Genomic DNA, 22,375 nt, shown 5'->3' on the forward strand with positions numbered 1-22,375 from the left:
TTGACTGAGTATTCGCTGAGTTACAGTTCATTTTCGGACGCGTTTCAGAATTGACTTCACTGACGGAGAGTAGGCAGAACTCGCATCATGTTTATTTTTCTTTATTTGGAGAAAAGCACAACACTTTGTTTTTATTATGAGCATACACAAAAAAAATACACACTAAACAGGATCGATTGATGTATAACACAAGCATATAAGATAAAAATTAATATTTTTTTTTTATTATTTTTTTGCACTCATACGAAAAAAAACGAGCCTATCGCGCCGGCGCGATAGCCGACCTCAGGGGGTTAAGATGCTCGTTGAGAAAGGGGTCAGCAACATAAAAGGAGACGCGAGTGGGCCCACACAATCAACGAGAAAGCGCTTGAATGGTTCGCCGACTGCAGGAATAGGACAGAGAGGAGCAAGCGGTACCACCTGATTAGGTTTTCCACTGACCTGACAAATATGGCATGTTTTACAGTGCTTCGCGACATCAGATTTCAACCCTGGCCAGAAAAAATGTTGGAGCACCCGGTTATAGGTCTTAGTTATCCCAAGGTGTCCAGACCAAGGATGGTCATGGGCCAGACTTAAAACATGTGGTCGAAATTTTAAAGGCACCACAATTTGATCCACCGCATTCCAATCGCACAACATTTTTTTTAATGATGAATAATTTCTCTGAGCTTCAATCAGAGTTTCACGCGAGGCGGCAGGGCTCCAGACTAACTTTTTTTATTAGGAGCGCTGTAGCCCCTGACTTTAAATTTTAGGAGCGCAAGCAGAAAATGTAGGGTCACACCTTAAATCACCTTGGAATGCAATTATTCATATTTTCCCCCCACATAACTGTATTACTGACAAATCCTTTGATAATAAATAGATTTAACGTACAGAAATTACAATGTGCTGTTTTATTTTAATTTCGCAGGGCTCCAGACTAACATTTAAGGGTAGAAGCACTAAGTTCTACAGAAAGTATTTGGTAGCACTGTGGGATGACAAAGCACTGAGGTTAATCTGAGGTGTATAGATAAAGTTAACTTTAATTATTATCATTCATAATGTCTTAATATTAATTCAAAAGCAAAATGAGTGACAAAATAGCTATTTGGGAGTGAAAATAGCGTCCTCTATGTTTACAATGGTAATTTAATCTTTTTTTTTTTTTTTTGTATTTTGAGTTTTCCTACTTCTTGAAACTTTTAGTTTTATAAATGGGGACAATCTTTAAAAGGATGAACAAAAAATGTTTTGGTCAACACATTAAAAATAACATGTAAAATATGATATTATAGTTTTCAAGTGCTGGAAAAAGATATGTGTAGGCTACTGTTATAACCCTAGTTACAGTTAGTGTTACTACATTAAATCCATGGTGAATGCTGCTGATCTGTGGACCTAAAGCCTTCTATAACTTGTTCGTTCATGGCACGATGTTTCTCCTGGTTTCCACGTCAGTGCTGTTTGATCTGATATGGTTTATAACAGAATTCTGCGTCGAATCTGAATGTTTCTCACTGGATCTCGCAGCAATGTTATTAATTCTGTCGCGAACTCAATGGATTTCTTCACTGGATCTCAACGATGTAACGGTGTTGCGTGATCGAGATCCGCCCGCGACTGGCGAGGTTCTAACTATTAAACTGTCTGTGAAGCAGAAATAAGTAACAGAGTTTTTTCCACATTCATTTTGTTTTCATTTATTAACATGTCACGGCATACTCTATGCTTGAGGCTGAGATTGTGTCTAACTAGCGTATTCTGTTTAAACTGCAAAGTGCCTGCAGTGTCTGCAAACTTCGTGTTCCCCGCAGTTCTGGGGTAGCGACTGCAACATTCGCAGTTCATTAAGTTTGTCTCCTTACAGTACCTCAACCAGCTGAATTCTCTCAGCCAGTCTTCCCGAAAATAGTGGGTTCGGGACTTTATCACCTCACAAACCTCTGACTCTGAATCATCATCCGACTGTGTCTGTGACATTGATATTTGTCTCCGTTAGTCTGTTTCCTTCCCACAGACGTTTACGCGGTCGCGCTCTCGATTATCTCTAGGACCCTCCCCCTCCACACATTAGCCAGTTACAGTGGCCATTCCCTATTCTTCTCACACTCATCATCATTGGCCTGCTACACATTCCGGATTCATTGACGCGCCCCTTCCACGTTTAACATTAAAAAAATTACTGGTCGCACATGTGCGACTGGATGTAAAATTCAGTCGCACTCTCAAATTTTGGTCGCAGCAGTCTGGAGCCCTGGACGGGCAAATCAGCAGCAAGATCAAAGCAAAAGAATGAACTCAAAGTCATTTTAGACGCGTCTGAAGATTCAGAAAGAACATCATTTTTCAAAATCTTTGAAAAGACAGAATCGCAGAGAGTATTACTTTCTTGAATGTCATGATTCGTTTGTGCTCGCGTTGCAACAGCACTAAACACGTCTGGCAACTTTTTAGCAAGTACATCAGCCTGCGAATCATTACACGGAACATCAATTACCTTTTTTATCGGCATTACCTTACCTCCAGCTATGTCATTTCCCATGATAAAATCAACACCTTTCACAGGTAAAGAGGGACAAACTGCAACCTCAAAACACCCAGATGCCAAATCAGAAGAGACGTATATGCGATGAAGAGGAACGGGCACAAAACCTATTTCAATACCCTGCACAATCGCGCTGGTATTACACGCCGAGTCAGCACAAAAATCCAAAATATCTGATAATATAAAGGACTGAGACCCTTCTGTATCAGGGAGGATTCTTGCAGGTTTTCGACTTTCGACCTTGTCAGTTAACGACACAAATCCATTGAACATGAAAGGCTGAAAACAGCTATCAGGTGTCACAGGAGAAACCGAGAACGACGGAGACAAAGTTTTCACTAAAACAGAACCTCGAGGCTGAAAAGATAAGGACTCTTGTCGCTCTTGTTTCCATTTTAGAGTACGACACTCAGCCATCATATGTCCCATTTTGTGACAATAACCGCATTTTCTATTACACTTCGGACTGGTAGGAACCGATTTATTTTTTGAATCAGAAAGATTTTCATTTTCTTTTGGTGAGGGACCCCCAGAATCAGACAGACACAGTTTTGTGCATTAATGCGTACTCGTCAGCTAACACAGCAGCCTGTTGTACCGTGCTGACTTTTTGTTCGTTTAAGTACAACACAGTACGTTCTGGAACACAGTTTTTAAATTCTTCAATCAGCAAAAGTTCTCGCAAAGAATTTTAGTCAGTTATCTTGCACGCTTTGATCCACAGATCAAATAAAATGCCCTTTTCGCGAACAAACCTGACACAAGTTTGAGACGTGGCCTTCTCCGTGGTACGAAATCGGTGTCGATAATGCTCAGGCACCAATTCATATGCCCGTAGAATTGCAGTTTTCACGGCACCATACTGCACACTTTCCTCTAAAGAGAGAGATGCATACACCTCTTGCGCCTTACCCGATAGTTGTAACATTAGTGCCCAAACCTCGTTTGGCCATCTTAAAGCAACAGCAACTCGTTCAAAAGCTTGAAAATACGCTTCAACTTCCTTCTCACGGAAGGGTGGAACGATAGAGATGTTTTTAGCCACATCAAAATGTGTCGAAAACGGCGCTACTACAGACTCAGATGCAGTACCAGCCGAGACATAATTAATACTCGAATTTGATGGACCAGCCGGCGTCTCAGAATTACCCTTTAAACTAGATGTTTTAAAAGTAGATTTTTTAGGTACCTCTGGTGCAGCCTGCAACTCTTAACTCCCGCAGTCACACTTTTGTATCTGCATCAATTCGATACATTTCAATCTGATGCTTCAAATCATCTTGTCTCGCCTGAGCTCTATCCTGAGTCTCCAATTGTAACCGTGCTAAACATAACTTTAAATGTGAATCTGAACGAAATACCGGTGATGCCTCTGTAGAAAGTGAAAGAGGTTCAAATTTAGGCACTGAAAAAGACGGATCAAACTAGCCATCGTTGCCATCTTTAACCCTCTGAGGTCGACAAACGCGCGGGCGCGTTTTGCTGGATTTTCTCCACATTGTAGCACTATAAACTTAAATTACTCAGTCATTTATAGTCATACAGAAAAAAGAAATATAAAAAAGGAATCTGTGATATTTCTCCTTTTGTATGTGTCTACTTACAATCAAACCAAAACATTGTGCTTTTGTAAAATAAAGAAAATAAACAGGGTGTGCGTTCTGCCTCTCCGTCGCGGTGAACTTTTTTTTCTTGAGCACGTCTATAAACTGAAACAAAACTCAGCGAATACTTGTCACACATTTATGAGCCATATACCTTTATAAAACATTTAAGTGTGTACTTTTAAATGATCGGATTCAAAACGAAAACAAATATTCTCTGTTTAAGTAATTTGTATAAAACCAACAAGATGTCCAGCTTCTCAAACGCTTCCTAATTATTTTTAATTCGGCCACGCCCACTCGCGCAAAAGAGATTCACATGCAAATCTCCACATGGAACGCGGACTCTCATTACCTCAACAACAAAACACTTCACTTTTCGTCGAGTTTGAAAGACGTGCCTGAGCTTACATTGGATTTAGGCTACCTCAGAAGAAGAAGAACGCGATTTGAAGACAAGAAAGATAAGGTAAGAAATTCTTACATATTAGTTTGTTATTGTTGCATAAATGTCACGTTGCAGTTGAACTGTTGCTAGATATATGGGGAATATTATAATATTTAGACCCGTGTTTACTGTTACTGTGTTTGTGGATATCTGCTCAAACGTAGATATGTATATGGTAACCATAATGTTTTATATTTGAGCGCGATCGCGTTTGACTATCATATTTTTGATAGCGATCGCGTTTGAATGTACTGTATCATATTTTGGATGAAAGCAAAACGCACCAAACGGCTTCATGTTTTTATTATTATCTCATTTCATATCATCATAATGGATGGAAACATTCAGTGAATTTTAAAAAGGAATTTTAAAAAGCAATTTTAACCAGAAAAATCTAATATTTATTTCCAAAATCGTGCAGGCCTTTCTCTTGATATCAGTATGTTCACTTTTTTTTTTTTCAGGGCCCAGATGCCACTGAGGACTTCAACATTCACATGAGTCTCTGTACGTGAACACGGTAAAGTGAAAATCTTGGAAATGAAAGGTATGTACAATGTTTTTAGGAATGGCACAAAGGTCTGTCTTTGAAGTGCTTTTTTGGCATTTGTTGTGTATCTTTGGATTATGTTGTGTTGTAAATAAATCCAAACAATTTAAAAGCCATTCTTTTTTAAATCTCCTAATTTACAGTATTGTGAAAGGTTGCTCAGAATGGCAGGGCCTGATAGCTCCTAATAGGGCCGTTAGGGGAGGTTCTTTGTCTTGCTCAGGTGAGAAAAGCTTACATATTAATGAGCTCCCGCATAAAGCTTTCTAACACAAAACACGTCGTAAAATTTTTTAATGAATATATTGTCTTATCTGAATGAGCAGTCAGGGTGATTTTCACATAGTTTTGGAGCAAATATTCTAGGCTACGTCATACAATTTTCAAAAGTCTTGTGAAGAAATAATCAGTATGGGTTTCATGGCCTTATTTCAGTGAGAATTTTTTTTTGTATTTTCACAAACCACGCATAAATGTCATTATCTCAAAACTACAAACTTTTACATACATGCTGCTGATATATTATTGTAGCAGAGTTTGTGCTGAATACAGTGTAATTAGACTTTAGCCATGAAAATGTCACAAGTAACAGAAATAACCAGAAATGTCAGAGCATGTCAGAACACCTCCAGGGCCCAGAAAACAGCTCAGACCTCAGAGGATTAAAAGAAAAGAAAAGACCAACGTATAGGCAATAAGGATAATCCAACGCACTCCGGACCTACTTACCTAACCATCAATCTAACTATAACCTAACTAGTCTTCAGAGGGTACCGATTAAGAGATTGCTCTCTCCCCCGGAATAACTCCAAAAACAACAAACTAAAATAATAAAGAAAAACAATAAACAGCAAACCGTCGTCAGGACTGGCGCTTAACACAGCCCTGCTGGCTTACTCTTTCTAACCGGAGAATACGTAGGATCACCCCCAATCTGCTCCACAGAATCCAATTAGATCAATCAAATGAATCAATCAACTTAAAAAAAAATCAGGACAAAATCCCGGACGAGCCCCCATTTATATTACGAACCCGTTTTTAAGATGCTCGTTGAGAAAGGGGTCAGCAACATAAAAGGAGACGCGAGGCAAAGAGCAATTTAAACATTTATTATAAGACTAATAAATGATTGCACAAACTCACATCTCTCATTCCCCACTCTCCACATGTAAAAATAACACTTAAAGGGGTAGTTCACCCAAAAATGAAAATTATGTCATTAATGACTCACCCTCATGTCGTTCCAAGCCCGTAAGACCTCCGTTCATCTTCGTAACACAGTTTAAGATATTTTAGATTTAGTCCGAGAGCTTTCTGTCCCTCCATTGAAAATTTATGTACGGTATACTGTCCATGTCCAGAAAGGTAATAAAGACATCATCAAAGTAGTCCATGTGACATCAGTGGGTTAGTTAGAATTTTTTGAAGTATCGAAAATACATTTTGGTCCAAAAATAACAAAAACTACGACTTTATACAGCATTGTATTCTCTTCCGGGTCTGTTGTCAATCCGCGTTCACGACTCCGCAGTGACGCTGCTGACGTAAGACGCTGTAAACAAAACAATCTTGTTTGCAATCCTGCACACTTACGCACCATTTTAAAAAATATAGCAATACAAAAATACAAACAACGTAGAATAGCTTGAATACAGCGTGCGTCTCCCTCAGACTGTAAACGAAGCTCGGGCGCACCAGATAACACGTCAGCAGCGTCTTACGTCAGCAGCGTCACTGCGGAGTCGTGAACGCGGATTGACAACAGTTTATCGAGCGTTTTCAGCTTTGGGCCAATCAGCAGCTCGGATTATCGGGCATTTGTCGAGCGTTTGACTTAACAACCATTAACAAACTGGACCTGACACCTATGCCTGACACACGTGTGTTTTCATCAAGTGAGTAAAACAAAAATAAATAGAACATTACGAATGTATTGATATAACATTGTCTTCCCAGAGTACTTTTACAATGTACTGACATGGAATTTGTCGATGTATTATTACGTCTTGCCGTCAATCGTTGGCTTTGATATTTAAAAGATAGTTAATTAGCTGGTTATGCTAATTATCGAGTAACTAGCATTATCGAATAATTTGTGAACGTCAGGCGTCCTGTTTACACATTTAAACCATATTTACACTTCGAATTTCGACTCCAAACTGTAGTAACTACATCTACAGCAGGGATGGGCAACTTCGGTCCTGGAGGGCCACTGTCCTACAGAGTTTAGCTTCAACCCTAATCAAACACACCTGAACAAGCTAATCAAGGTCCTCAGGATTACTAGAAAATTACAGGCAGGTGATTTTTTCAGGGTTGGAGCTAAACTCTGTAGGACAGTGGCCCTCCAGGACCGAAGTTGCCCATCCCTGATCTATAGGGTCTAAGGAAGATAACCAGGTAGTCTGATCAAAGATTAAATACATTTTGAGAGATCGCTTGCATGTAATGTAATGTAATGCATTGCATTGGAAATTAATGGGACTGTAGCTAGGATGCTACAGTTTAATTACAACAAGTGACGATCTCTGAAAACAAAATTAAATTATGAAAAAAAAACATACAGTTAGTATCTTTAGACCCTTAAGATTATAATATCACCACGTGAAATCAAAATATAAAGTTTAAGTGTATGTTTTATGCATTAACAATAAGCTTGTTTGTTTAATGGCTGCCAATGCATAGGGAGCTAACCCTGGGGTCATTATTTACCTGTTGTGTCACGTTATGTTAATTTGTTAATGTTAATATTTCAATAGTGAATGTGTAGTACTACTATATATCATTAATCTTATGACATCAACTTCCTGCTCAGCTACTGTTCGGACGCTCTTGCTTACTGCTCCACGCTTTGCTCTATCGCTTTTACATTTTATCTCCTATATTTTATATTTTATTTCCTTTTATCATCTAATTTTAACTTCAGCAAACAGCACAGTGCTCAGACAACAAAGTTTGGATTACTACAAAAACGCAGAATTCTTTTACCCGACCAGCTTACATTCCGGGAAAGGAAAACACAACTGCCTACATTCATACGGATAAGAGAGAAAATGCCTCTTCAGGTTCAAGAATCTACTTGCTGCACTAACTGCCACAGACTTTTACAAAGGATTGCAGTTCTCGAAACAAAGTTACTTACGGGACCACCAAACCAGACGGAGCACACAACAGAGCTTCGTCATGGACACCCTCAGCATACCGGTGAGTCCCATGAAACTAGTGCTCCTCGACAGGTAGAGAAACAAGCCGATCGACTTACTAATCGATGGCACAAACAGGGAGCTAGACCCAAAGGCACTCGAGGCATCAGATTGTCACGAGCATCACATATTGCCGCAGTAGCATCCTCTACCCCAGATACAGCTCTGACAAGGATTGCAAACATTGGTCTTCTACCACCGCCTATACATCTTGAGAACAGATTTGAAGTACTAATGAATGTAAATGAGGAATCCCCAAATGTGATGAATATGATCGAACACAGACTGAATGGGCCAGTAGCTAACACTGATGCTAACTGGCGCTCAAGGTCGAGCAGACAGCGGCACTCAGCTCAGAGCGCAGCCGAGCCCAGGACTCTGATAGTGGGGGACTCGATAATCAGAAACATTAGCGGCAGTGATACAACTACATGCTGCCTTCCACAAGCAACAACTTCGGATGTAAACAGGGAACTTCAGAACATTCTGATGAAACATAAGACTGCAAATCGACTCATCATACATGTGGGGAAGAATGATATTCATAAAGAGCAGTCAGAACTCCTTAAGAAGGATTTCAATGAACTTTTTGAAACACTTAAAAGACTGAAAGTTCAAACATTCATCAGTGGACCACTCCCAGCAAGAGGAACAAACAGGTTTTCACGGTTGCTTGGGCTAAATACATGGCTGCAAAAAACCTGCAATATAAAAGGAGTAAACTTCATTGACAATTTCAATCTTTTCTGGAGTCAGAGACAACTTTTTCATCGGGATGGCCATCACCCAAACAAACTTGGTTCAAGAGTGTTAAAGGACAATTTCTACTTCTCCCTCAATCATCCTTCTGCAGTGTGTGCCAATCAACTCAATCTGAACGGCACACACACACCTGGACACAGTATGAATGACCACGGGACTTCACTTCAGCAGCAAAATGGACATGCGGTTGACATATCACACAAGGACAATGATAACACCACTCCGCCACAACAACCTCTGCTCACGGACACAATCTCAGCTGAGCCCTGCCCACAGAGAGACATATCAGAACTGCTTGAAGATTCAGCACCCAAGGACGACTTCCTGGAAAACAGCCAGGGAAGCCAGGACAGCATATCACAACCTCATATAACACCAGAGCAACAGCCCCTTTCCCCAGATACGCTATCCCTCTCTCCAGCATCGCCACTACTGTGTTTCTCACAGAAAATGGAAGAACTGGTGTATGCTGGAACCAGACTATCCCACTCTTTTGCTGCAAGCCCCCAGATACCAACCAAAAAACGACAGGCACCATTACCACCCGCACCAAAGCCTGCGGGCCCAGCTCGCCCTCCCCCTCCTGTGAGAGCTCTTCGGCCTCTGCCACAACGCCAGGGCCCACACCCTCCTCCATCTGCTCGAGGTGAACTAAAAACAACTGATACCAGCTCTCAGTGATGTGTTTTGGGTCCCCGCTCTGATAACAGTAACTTTCTCAAATGTTTACAGAACAAGCGGGAACCCAGTGTGCCTGTATCTTTCTCTATTGCTGTTCTATTACAAGATAGAAAGTCTAAGGCGTTCAATAGCCGTGCAGCAAACCCAACTAATCTGGTGCCTATTACACGTCAAAGTAAGATTGATGTGGGGACAAAAAGTAAGACTGTTAAGTTAGCACTTTTAAACATTCGTTCACTTAAAAATAAATCACTTCTAGTCAACGATTTAATAACCACAAACAACCTGGATTTTATGCTTCTAAATGAAATCTGGCTAGAAGACAGCTGCAGTGCAACAGTCCTCAATGAAACAGCCCCTCCGAACTTTACTTTTATGAGTGTCTGCAGAGCTGTTAAGAGAGGTGGGGGTCTAGCTGCTCTTTTTAAAGATATCTATCAATGTAAGCAAATATCATTTGGGAATTACCCTTCTTTCGAATATCTGGGTATTGTGTTGAAAGGTGCTCCACGCATTTTACTTATCATTATTTACAGGCCTCCAAAATACTCTCCAGCCTTTGCTGAGGACTTTATAGAACTGTTATCAGCAATTACCTCAGAGTTTGACTGTTTTGCCATTGCAGGAGATTTTAACATTCACATAGATAATGCAGAAAACAATATGGCAAAAGAAATCAAAACTGTTTTAAAAACTTTTGATCTGACTCAGCATGTACATGGACCCACACACAATCGTGGACACACTCTAGATTTACTTATCAGTAAGGGTCTAAACATTTCATTGATTGTCATTAAGGATGTAGCACTGTCTGATCATTTCTGTATTTTCTTTGATATATTGATCTCTCCTGCCATTGAAGCTAAATCTGTGTCTGTCAAGAAGAGATGCTTAAATGAGAACACCAGTGTACTATTTATGAAGGCTATATCCTTAACACCAAGCATATCTGCTGACTCTGTTGATTTTCTCCTTGATTCTTTTAACTCAAAAGTTAAAGGTATAATTGATGATATTGCTCCTGTTAAAGTCAGGAAGAAGAGTGGCAGACAAAAAGCACCTTGGAGAAACTCAACAGCAGTGCAAAATATGAAAAGACAATGCAGAAAAGCAGAGCGCATGTGGCGGAAGACTAAACTTGTAGTCCATTATAACATCTACAAAGACAGCCTTCATGCTTTCAATATGGAACTAGGCAAAGCTAGACAGACTTTCTTCTCAAATATTATAAACAGCAATTTAAACAACACACGCACTCTTTTTGCTACTGTAGAGAGACTGACAAACCCTCCAAGCCAGATTCCCAGTGAAATGCTCTCAGTGAACAAGTGTAGTGAGTTTGCTTCGTTCTTCTCTGAGAAAATCAGTAATATCAGAAAGGTGATCAGCACATCCTTGAGTTGCCCTGGGGTCAGACAGATCAAACCACCTGAGAAAGTAGTTACTATGTCTGATTTCAAAGAAATTGATGGCAAAATTTTGGAAGAAACTGTACAGCACCTTAAAACATCAACATGCGCTCTTGACACACTTCCCACAGGGCTCCAGACTAACTTTTTTTATTAGGAGCGCTGTAGCCCCTGACTTAAAATTTTAGGAGCGCAAGCAGAAAATTTAGGGGCACACCTTAAATCACCTTGCAATGCAATTATTCATATTTTCCCCCCACATAACTGTATTACTGACAAATGCTTTGATAATAAATAGACTTAATGTACAGAAATTACAATGTGCAGTTTTATTTTAAGTTCGCAGGGCTCCAGACTAACATTTGACTGCAGAAGCACTGAGCTTAATTTGAGGTGTATAGATAAAGTTAACTTTAATTATTATCATTCATAATGTCTTAATATTAATTCAAAAGCAAAATGAGTGACAAAATAGCTATTAGGGAGTGAAAATAGCCAATAAGCGTCCTCTATGTTTACAATGGTAATTTAATCTTTTTTTTTTTTTTCCTACTTCTTGAAACTTTTAGTTTTATAAATAGGGACAATCTTTAAAGGATGAACAAAAAAATATTTGGTCAACACATTAAAAATAACATTTAAATATGATATTATCATTTTCAAGTTCTGGAAAAAGATATGTGTAGGCTACTGTTATATAACCATAGTTACAGTTAGTGTTACTACATTAAATCCATGGTAAAGCCTTCTATAACTTGTTCGTTCATGACACGATGTTTCTCCTGGTTTCCATGTCAGTGCTGTTTGATCTGATATGGTTTATAACAGAGAATTCTGCGTCGAATCTGAATGTTTCTCAATGGATCTCGCAGCAATGTTATTAATTCTGTCGCGAACTCAATGGATTTCTTCACTGGATCTCAACGATGTAACGGTGTTGCGTGATCGAGATCCGCCCGCGACTGGCGAGAGAAGCTCTGCGCTGTCTATTATTGGTTTCGAACTATTAAACGGTCTGTGAAGCAGAAATGAGTTGCGCAGTTTTTTTCCCGCTTTCATTTTGTTTTCATTTATTAACATGTCACAGCATACTCTATACTTGAGGCTGAGATTGTCTCTAACTAGCGTATTGTGTTTAAACTGCAAAGTGCCTGCACTGTCGGCAAACTTCGTGTTCCCCGCAGTTCTGGGGTAGCGATTGTAACATTCGCAGTTCATTAAGTTTGTCTCCTTACAGTACCTCAACCAGTTGAATTCTCTCAGCCAGTCTTCCCGAAAATGGTGGGTTCGGGACTTTATCACCTCTCAAACCTCTGACTCTGAATCTAAATCATCATCCGACTATGTCTGTGACATTGATATTTGTCTCCGTTAGTCTGTTTCCTTCCCACAGACGTTTACGCGCGCTCGAATATCTCTAGGACCCTCCCCCTCCACACATTAGCAAGTTACAGTGGCCATTCCCTATTCTTCTCACACTCGTCATCATTGGCCTGCTACACATTCCAGATTCATTGACGCGCCCCTTCCACGTTTAACGTAAAAAAAATTACTGGTCGCACATGTGCGACTGGATGTAAAATTAAGTCGCACACTCTCAAATTTTGGTCGCAAAATGCGACCATTTGGTCGCAGTCTGGAGCCCTGTCCCACATCATTTTTCAAAAGTGTGTTAAACAGTTTAGAAGCAGATCTCCTAGAAGTGGTAAATGTCTCACTTCGCTCTGGGAGTTTTCCAAACTCCCTGAAAACTGCAGTTGTCAAGCCCCTCCTGAAAAAGAGCAATCTGGATAAGACCATATTAAGCAACTATAGACCGATCTCAAATCTTCCTTTCATAGGCAAGATCATTGAAAAAGTTGTCTTCAATCAGCTGAACAAATTCTTGAGCTTGAATGGATACTTTGACAATTTTCAATCTGGTTTCCGACCGCACCACAGCACAGAGACAGCGCTCATAAAGATAATAAACGATATTCGCTTAAATACTGATTCAGGCAAATTATCAGTGCTGGTGCTACTCGACCTCAGTGCTGCATTTGACACTGTCGATCACAACATACTTCTTGACAGGCTGGAAAACTGGGTGGGGCTTTCTGGGATAGTCCTAAAATGGTTCAGGTCATACTTAGATGGGAGAGGTTATTATGTGAGTATAGGTGACCATAAGTCTGAGTGGACATCCATGACATGCGGAGTACCTCAAGGCTCAATTCTTGCACCACTCCTGTTCAACCTGTATATGCTCCCAATGAGCCAAATAATGAGAAAGAACCAAATTGCTTACCACAGCTATGCAGATGACACACAGCTCTACTTAGCCCTATCGCCTAACGATTACAGCCCCATTGACTCCCTGTGCCAATGCATTGATGAAGTCAACAGTTGGATGTGTCAAAACTTTCTTCAGTTAAACAAAGACAAAACTGAAGTCATTGCGTTTGGAAACAAAGATGAAGTTCTCAAGGTGAACGCATACCTTCACTCTAGGGGTCAAACAACTAAAAATCAAGTCAGGAATCTCGGTGTGTCCCTAGAGTCAGACCTTAGTTTCAGTAGTCATGTCAAAGCAATAACTAAATCAGCATACTATCATCTGAAAAATATTGCAAGAATTAGATGCTTTGTTTCCAGACAAGACTTAGAGAAACTTGTTCATGCTTTCATCACCAGCAGGGTGGATTATTGTAATGGACTCCTCACTGGCCTTCCCAAAAAGACCATAAGACAGTTGCAGCTCATACAGAACGCTGCCGCCAGGATTCTGAGCAGAACCAGAAAATATGAACACATCACACCAGTCCTCAGGTCTTTACACTGGCTCCCAGTTAAATTTAGGATTGATTTTAAAGTATTATTACTGGTATATAAATCATTCAATGGCCTAGGACCTCAATACATTGCAGATATGCTTACTGAATATAAACCCAACAGAACACTCAGATCACTAGGATCATATCAACTAGAAATACCAAGGGTTCACTCTAAGCATGGCGAGTCCGCTTTTAGCTATTATGCCAGCCGCAGCTGGAACCAGCTTCCAGAGGAGATCAGATGTGCTCCTACTGTAGTCACATTCAAATCCAGACTCAAAACACTTCTGTTTAGCTGTGCATTTACTGAATGAGCACTGTGCCAATGTTCGTCCGACTGTTTGTACTGTATTTTTTTTTTTTTTTTTTTTTTTAAACTGTTTTAATTATTCCTATTTCTTTTATTATTTTAATTTCTTCTATGTAAAGCACTTTGAATTGCCATTGTGTATGAAATGTGCTATATAAATAAACTTGCCTTGCCTTGCCTTGCGTGATATTCCTGTTAATATGGCAATTAACATGTAGTTAAACCTGTAATGCTCACTTAATGCAATGCTTGATTAATGCTGTGCTGTGTCATTTCTTGTCATTGTAGAGATGGATTTTGCAAAGTTAAAAATGACGGCCTCGCAGCAGCTTCTCCTGCAGGCCTCTGATGAGGCGGTGGCCTTCATCGCCTCTAAGGGGCCACGCGGGACCGCCGCTGCTGCGAGGGCCAAGAAGCCGGAGGAGGTGGAGAAGGAGGCCCAAGCCCACGTCGTCTCCAAGGGCGGTGACCCTGGTAACCACATGCTGGTGCTGGGCTGCCACAGCATCCAGTTTGGGAAGTACCAGGGTCAAACGTTCCGTTGGCTCCTGGAGAACGACGTGGGCTACACCACACAGTTGGTTGCCAGCCACCAGCGGGAGCGGGAGAAAAGTGCCTCCGACAGCCCCCTCATGGCCAACAAGGATGCACTCGCCCGGTACTCGTGCGCCCACCCTGCTTTTATGGAGCAGCTGCGGTATCACCGGGTGCACAAGGAGGCCCGGGCTCGCGCCACTCAGCCCGGGTGTGAGGGCGAGGCGCTTGTTGGCTTTGGGGACTACAAAGAGGCCACCCTGAAGGACCTGTCTGACTCAATGGAGAAGAAGCACCAGACGTAAGTCCTGTTGTGGTGAAGGGCAGTGGACTGTTGACAGGGTGCTGTGACTTGTTGATATGCGTGTTAATCTTTGATCATTGTCTTGCAGCTTTGTCAAGTGGCTACGGCGGAAGACACCGAAGCCTGGGACCTCAATGGACGCCGCCAGGAAGTACATCCTGGGCCGAGACAAGGAGCGGTCGGCAGAGGCGGCTGCTACCACCCCCCCACCTCCCAGCAGCAGCAGCAGCACCACCACCACCACCAGCAGTGGCCCCAGCAAGGCCGCTGCTTCCGCCGCGCAAGCTGATCGCTTCCATGTTCTCGGCCCTACTGGGAAGGCGTCCAATGGCCCCAGGTGGGCTGCAGGCCAAGGTCAGGAAGCTGATGACCACACCAGCACGGCCTGCAGTTCCAGGTAGATCCACCAGCGCCGGCGAAGAGGAAGAGGAAGGAGAGGAAGGTGGAGCAGCCCGCGACGCCCACTCCTGCTTCGGCTGAGGTACAAACACACACACACGTGCCCGTACTCATGGACGCACAACTCAGTGGAGTTGACTGTCAAACTGCATGTAGCACCTCCTCTCAGCCTCCTTATAGAGTGTTTGTTTGTGTTGTTTTTTTCCCTCACAGTCCCGGTTGCCTGAGAGCTGGCGGACAGCTCTCACCGTGGAAGAGCAGGAGTGGATCGGCCGGGCACTGTTTAAGACAGACAGCGAGGGGAGGACCAAACTCACCACAGACCTCAAATTGTGGTGGGACCCCCCTCAGCCCCGGCCGAGTTACACTCAGCCACCCGCCTCACCGGCTGCCTTTTTCGCATGTCGGCTGTTCCTCTGGACGCCCCTGCGTCTGTGGGGGGTCCGGCCGACATGCTGTAATAGGGCCCTCACGAAGTGTGGGTACTCGGTGGCCGAGGAAGGTAGCTGCCTGGTCGCAGGAGGTCGTGGGTCAGCTGGGAGAGGGGCATCGCACCCTCTTCCCGGCAATCCTCACCTACAAGTAAGTAGCTGTCTGAACACTGTCGGTGTGTCTGTGTGTGGCTCTTCTGTAACACATGATGTGATGTGCTTCTCTGTAGGCTTGCCTGCGACCGGCGGGTAATCATCCAGCTGCGTGAGCGTACTCGGGGGAACAGCGCCACGCAGCTGTACAAAAAACTCTGTGAGGCACACACAGAGGCCTGGATGCGGCGGTCCATACACTACCTCAGCGTCATGGAGCCCTTCACGTTGTGAGGTGTCGTGCGCATGTGCACCCCACCACCGCAACCGCCACCCATGCCCCAGTACGCGTGGCTATTACTGGTGTACTGCCACGACATCCTCTCCTGCCTGGAGGACGTGAAGGCCCGGGTCACTTCCGTCTTTGGGATTGTCCTGAAGATGGATTCGACCAAGAAGGTAAATGTGGTGCTATGTATATTATGCTCTGGCTATGTGCCTGCAGCCTTACTGAGATGCTTTGTTCTTTCAAACAGGTGACCCGGAAGCTCGCCGGTGCCGCCGCCCAGACCGCAGCGTGGTCAACGAACGTTGGCAACGAGCACGGACAGGTGCTTATGTCCGTGCTCACGGACACCGAGGGTGCCGGCCTGTTGTCCATGGCTGCGGGGTTAATGCGGCGGTATCGGGACGCTGGGGTGGAGCCGCCTCAGCTCCTCTACGTTGACCGGGACTGTTGTTCGTCCCACAGGGGATCCAAGACAGCTGACATGTTCGGGAAGTGGGACAAGCTGGTGGTCCGGCTGGACATCTGGCACCTGATGCGGCGCTTCGTGTCAGGTGTCACCACCAGCTGTACAAGCCCTTCCTGCAGCAGCTGTCTTCGTGCATCTTCCTGTGGGACCCAGAGGACGCGGCCCGGTTGCTCAACGCCAAGAAGAGGACGCTTGAGGCGCAGGGGATGACTTCTCGTCCGACGCCGGAGTGTGGAGGCACGTCAGCCGCAGGGATATGGCTCTCCATTGCCGTCACCGCACGCGTGGAGCGGCGGAGACGGAGCGGCTGATCGGTGACCTCCTGGAAACCGTCGGCGGTCCCAACGGACGAGACACCGTGGGGATTCCCCTGCTGGACCAAGACCGCATCCAGGCGATCTGGACGGAGCAGCGGCGCCACCTCCGGTGCATCCAGGACCCACCGGGCATGGAGCTGTACACCTTGACAGGGCAGGCTGACCAAGGGGGGGGGATCAGCCTGCCGGTGTACCGTTGTGCAAGAGGCTCCACGTCCCTGGAGTCGTTCCACCTGCACCTCAACCGCTTCATTCCAGGTAGACCACATGTTTCACTGTTGTGTCAATCTTTAACTGTCATCGACTCATTGTCATTCACATTGTGTGCACTGAATAAACAGGTAAACGCATCTGTGTTCCTCCTGTTCAGGAGAAAGTGCCAATCCCTGGCACTTCCAGGCATTTCTCCTGGAGGGGTTGACGCGGTGGAACGAGGACAGGGCGGCGACCGTGGCACAGCAGGGACGACCGCTGCTCCGCTCCTACAATGGCCCCCTGCAGCACTCCCTTGAACAGCTCAGCCAAAGGGTGCTTGGCACGAGTGTGGTCAAGGATTACACCAAGCCCAGGGAGTACACCGGTAAGAACACTCAAGCCACCGCGGCGCTTACACACGTCCACACTGAATGATATTTGTACCAGACTGACTGATGCGATTTGTGTTGTTGTACTTCAGGGGAACTCATCGGCATCGAGTACCTGTACTCCCAGGCGGGCAGAGTGCTGCAGGACGTCAGCTTGGACCCTGACATTCCAGACGCGGGGGGGACGTTCCCCCACGCGTTGCGGATGACGAGCTCGCCAACGGCCAGCAGGAGGTGGAGGACCTCACCCGCCACGTGCCTGGCGAGTTCCCAGCTCCTCAGACGGACCCGCGGTCAGGGCAACCGGCTGACGCACCCGCACCCGAGCCATCCCGTCCGACCAGTCCCCCCGAGCCCACACCCCACTCCCCCAGCTGGTCCTCACCAGAGCCTCAGCAGGCTGCTGAGGTAAGCACGCCACCTCTTTGCAGTCTGCGACTGCAGTGCATCTCACATCACCAAACACTGCGCTCTGTTCCATCCAACTGACTTGTTGTTTTCCGTCTCTGCTTGTGTGTCTGCAGGACTACAGAGGACCAGATGACCAGCCCGGGGTTCAGTTGGCCACGGCCTTGGTGGGGTTGCGTCACGACCCGGCCTTGTCCGAGGGGAGAGTAGATGAGCTTATCAGGCTCTACGAGGCCCTGTCACCATATGACAGGGCCCAAGTAGTTTACCCTCCCCACTACAGGGACAGGCCAGCTCGGGGGCGCTTCATGGCAGCGAAGCCAAGCCGCACCGGTATACCTGGTGTGGAAAGCTTGAGACGGTAAGGCTACGCTTCCATCATACATGATGTACACACAAGCTGCTTTATGTAATGTTGCTCATTGTCATGCTCATATCTGTCATTGTTTTTGTCCATTGTCTGCAGCTGCCTGGTCGAACAGACCTTTGGACCTGCCAGCAGTCCCAGCGCAAGCCGGCTGGTAGAGGCAGTATGCACCCAGCTCTGCCCCTTGATCCTCTCGGGCACCCGTGTGCATGGTGCCCGGGGGTCGTGGTGGGACAGCATACTGCTTCGGTACCAGCACATCCGGGACCTTGTGCTGGGCCACCAGAGGCTGATGGCTCGGGCGGCCATACAGCTCTATGAGCTGAACTGCAGGACCCTCTCGCTGTGGTATGTTTGATGCTTTGGGCAGTGTTATGGTAATGACATGCTTGAATGACATGCTCTCAAAATTGTACATGTAACTAAAATACTATGTTGAAATCCGTTCTCAGGTTCACCAGGACGCAGCGGGAGAAGGAGAGGACTGTGCTAGCTTCAGGCGTTGCAGCAGAGGGACGACCACCAGCGGCAGCGGGTTCGGCGGCAGGAGGTCTTGCAGCAAAACGTCAAGCCGTTTTCTGCTCCCTTGGTGGCCTCTGAACACTTACCACCCATGCTGTCAAAACTTAAACAACCAGTCCAGCATGTGCACTCAGCCTTTGTGTTCGCCATCAATGAGGATGCACCTGGACTGGCAAGACCGCATGTTTGAGGCCATCCTTCAGCACAAGGGTTGACTGATGTAGAAAGACAAAACCCAGAACAGTACCTTTGCCAAAAATGTGGACACCCAAAAACTAAAGAGTTTGGCCACAGCCAGTTCCGGGGTGCCCATTTTTGTGCAAAGGCCTCTGGGAAGACTGTGGGGCAGTGGATGGAGGAAATTAAGAAATTTTTTTTCCTGTTACGAACCCCTGTTTTTAAGATGCTCGTTGAGAAAGGGGTCAGCAACATAAAAGGAGACGCGAGTGGGCCCACACAATCAACGAGAAAGCGCTTGAATGGTTCGCCGACTGCAGGAATAGGACAGAGAGGAGCAAGTGGTACCACCTGATTAGGTTTTCCACTGATCTGACAAATATGTCATGTTTTACAGTGCTTCGCGACATCAGATTTCAACCCTGGCCAGAAAAAATGTTGGAGCACCCGGTTATAGGTCTTAGTTACCCCAAGGTGTCCAGACCAAGGATGGTCATGGGCCAGACTTAAAACATGTGGTCGAAATTTTAAAGGCACCACAATTTGATCCACCGCATTCCAATCGCACAACATTTTTTTTATTGATGAATAATTTCTCTGAGCTTCAATCAGAGTTTCACGCGTGACGGCAGGGCTCCAGACTAACTTTTTTTATTAGGAGCGCTGTAGCCCCTGACTTTAAATTTTAGGAGCGCAAGCAGAAAATTTAGGGGCACACCTTAAATCACCTATCAAAATATTCATATTTTCCCCCCACATAACTGTATTACTGACAAATCCTTTGATAATAAATAGATTTAACGTACAGAAATTACAATGTGCTGTTTTATTTAAATTTTGCAGGGCTCCAGACTAACATTTAAGGGTAGAAGCACTAAGTTCTACAGAAAGTATTTGGTAGCACTGTGGGATGACAAAGCACTGAGGTTAATCTGAGGTGTATAGATAAAGTTAACTTTAATTATTATCATTCATAATGTCTTAATATTAATTCAAAAGCAAAATGAGTGACAAAATAGCTATTTGGGAGTGAAAATAGCCAATAAGCATCCTCTATGTTTTCAATTGTAATTTAATTTTTTTTTTTTTTTTTTTTTTTTTTTGTATTTTGAGTTTTCCTACTTCTTGAAACTTTTAGTTTTATAAATAGGGACAATCTTTAAAAGGATGAACAAAAAATGTTTTGGTCAACACATTAAAAATAACATGTAAAATATGATATTATAGTTTTCAAGTGCTGGAAAAAGATATGTGTAGGCTACTGTTATAACCATAGTTACAGTTAGTGTTACTACATTAAATCCATGGTGAATGTTGCTGATCTGTGGACCTAAAGCCTTCTATAACTTGTTCGTTCATGGCACGATGTTTCTCCTGGTTTCCACGTCAGTGCTGTTTGATCTGATATGGTTTATAACAGAATTCTGCGTCGAATCTGAATGTTTCTCACTGGATCTCGCAGCAATGTTATTAATTCTGTCGCGAACTCAATGGATTTCTTCACTGGATCTCAACGATGTAACGGTGTTGCGTGATCGAGATCCGCCCGCGACTGGCGAGGTTCGAACTATTAAACTGTCTGTGAAGCAGAAATAAGTAGCGGAGTTTTTTCCCGCTTTCATTTTGTTTTCATTTATTAACATGTCACGGCATACTCTATGCTTGAGGCTGAGATTGTGTCTAACTAGCGTATTGTGTTTAAACTGCGAAGTGCCAGCAGTGTCTGCAAACTTCGTGTTCCCCGCAGTTCTGGGGTAGCGACTGCAACATTCGCAGTTCATTAAGTTTGTCTCCTTACAGTACCTCAACCAGCTGAATTCTCTCAGCCAGTCTTCCCGAAAATAGTGGGTTCGGGACTTTATCACCTCACAAACCTCTGACTCTGAATCATCATCCGACTGTGTCTGTGACATTGATATTCGTCTCCGTTAGTCTGTTTCCTTCCCTCTAGGACCCTCCCCCTCCACACATTAGCCAGTTACAGTGGCCATTCCCTATTCTTCTCACACTCGTCATCATTGGCCTGCTACACATTCCGGATTCATTGACGCGCCCCTTCCACGTTTAACGTAAAAAAAATTACTGGTCGCACATGTGCGACTGGATGTAAAATTCAGTCGCACACTCTCAAATTTTGGTCGCAAGATGCGACCATTTGGTCGCAGTCTGGAGCCCTGGACGGGCAAATCAGCAGCAAGATCAAAGCAAAAGAATGAACTCAAAGTCATTTTAGACGCGTCTGAAGATTCAGAAAGAATATCGTTTTTCAAAATCTTTGAAAAGACAGAATCGCAGAGAGTATTACTTTCTTGAATGTCATGATTCGCTTGTGCTCGCGTTGCAACAGTACTAAACACATCTGGCAACTTTTTAGCAAGTACATCAGCCTGCGAATCATTACACGGAACATCAATTACCTTTTTTATCGGCATTACCTTACCTCCAGCTATGTCATTTCCCATGATAAAATCAACACCTTTCACAGGTAAAGAGGGACAAACTGCAACCTCAAAACAGATGCCAAATCAGAAGAGACGTATATGCGATGAAGAGGAACGGGCACAAAACCTATTTCAATACCCTGCACAATCGCGCTGGTATTACATGCCGAGTCAGCACAAAAATCCAAAATATCTTATAATATAAAGGACTGAGACCCTTCTGTATCAGGAAGGATTCTTGCAGGTTTTCGACTTTCGACCTTGTCAGTTAACGACACAAATCCATCGAACATGAAACGCTGAAAACAGCTATCAGGTGTCACAGGAGAAACCGAGAACGACGGAGACAAAGTTTTCACTAAAACAGAACCTCAAGGCTTAAAAGATGAGGACTCTTGTCGCTCTTGTTTCCATTTTAGAGTACGACACTCAGCCATCATATGTCCCATTTTGTGACAATAACCGCATTTTCTATTAGACTTCGGACTGGTAGGAACCGATTTATTTTTTGATTCAGAAAGATTTTCATTTTCTTTTGGTGAGGGACCCCCAGAATAAGACAGACACAGTTTTGTGCATTAAAGCGACACTATGTAACTTTTCAACCTTCATAATATATTTCCAAGATCCTTGTGACGGTACATCGACTTACAATAGGTTGAATGACACGTCTGCCATAGCCTGACGGGGTCTGTATCGCTTTTACTGGCACTATGTAACTTCGGGG

At 44.0% G+C, this 22,375-nt stretch overlaps 2 protein-coding genes across 2 annotated transcripts; both read left to right on the forward strand.

Moving 5' to 3' along the window:
• Positions 1-14,627: 14,627 nt before the first annotated feature.
• Positions 14,628-16,371, forward strand: LOC307149426 (uncharacterized protein; the record flags this gene model as incomplete). The annotated part of the gene is made up of 4 exons (XM_079855736.1): positions 14,628-15,151; positions 15,243-15,537; positions 15,767-16,083; positions 16,215-16,371. 4 exons carry the CDS (start codon positions 14,628-14,630, stop codon positions 16,369-16,371), a joined length of 1,293 nt encoding a protein of 430 aa, XP_079711862.1.
• LOC307149429 (uncharacterized protein) lies at positions 16,059-17,042 on the forward strand (the record flags this gene model as incomplete). Its single annotated transcript, XM_079855760.1, has 3 exons — positions 16,059-16,135; positions 16,215-16,536; positions 16,614-17,042. Exons 2-3 carry the CDS (start codon positions 16,384-16,386, stop codon positions 17,040-17,042), a joined length of 582 nt encoding a protein of 193 aa, XP_079711886.1. The 5' UTR covers positions 16,059-16,135; positions 16,215-16,383.
• Positions 17,043-22,375: the final 5,333 nt, after the last annotated feature.

Source organism: Squalius cephalus, assembly GCF_949319135.1.
Source record: "Squalius cephalus genome assembly, chromosome: 2".
Lineage (NCBI taxonomy): Eukaryota > Metazoa > Chordata > Actinopteri > Cypriniformes > Leuciscidae > Squalius > Squalius cephalus.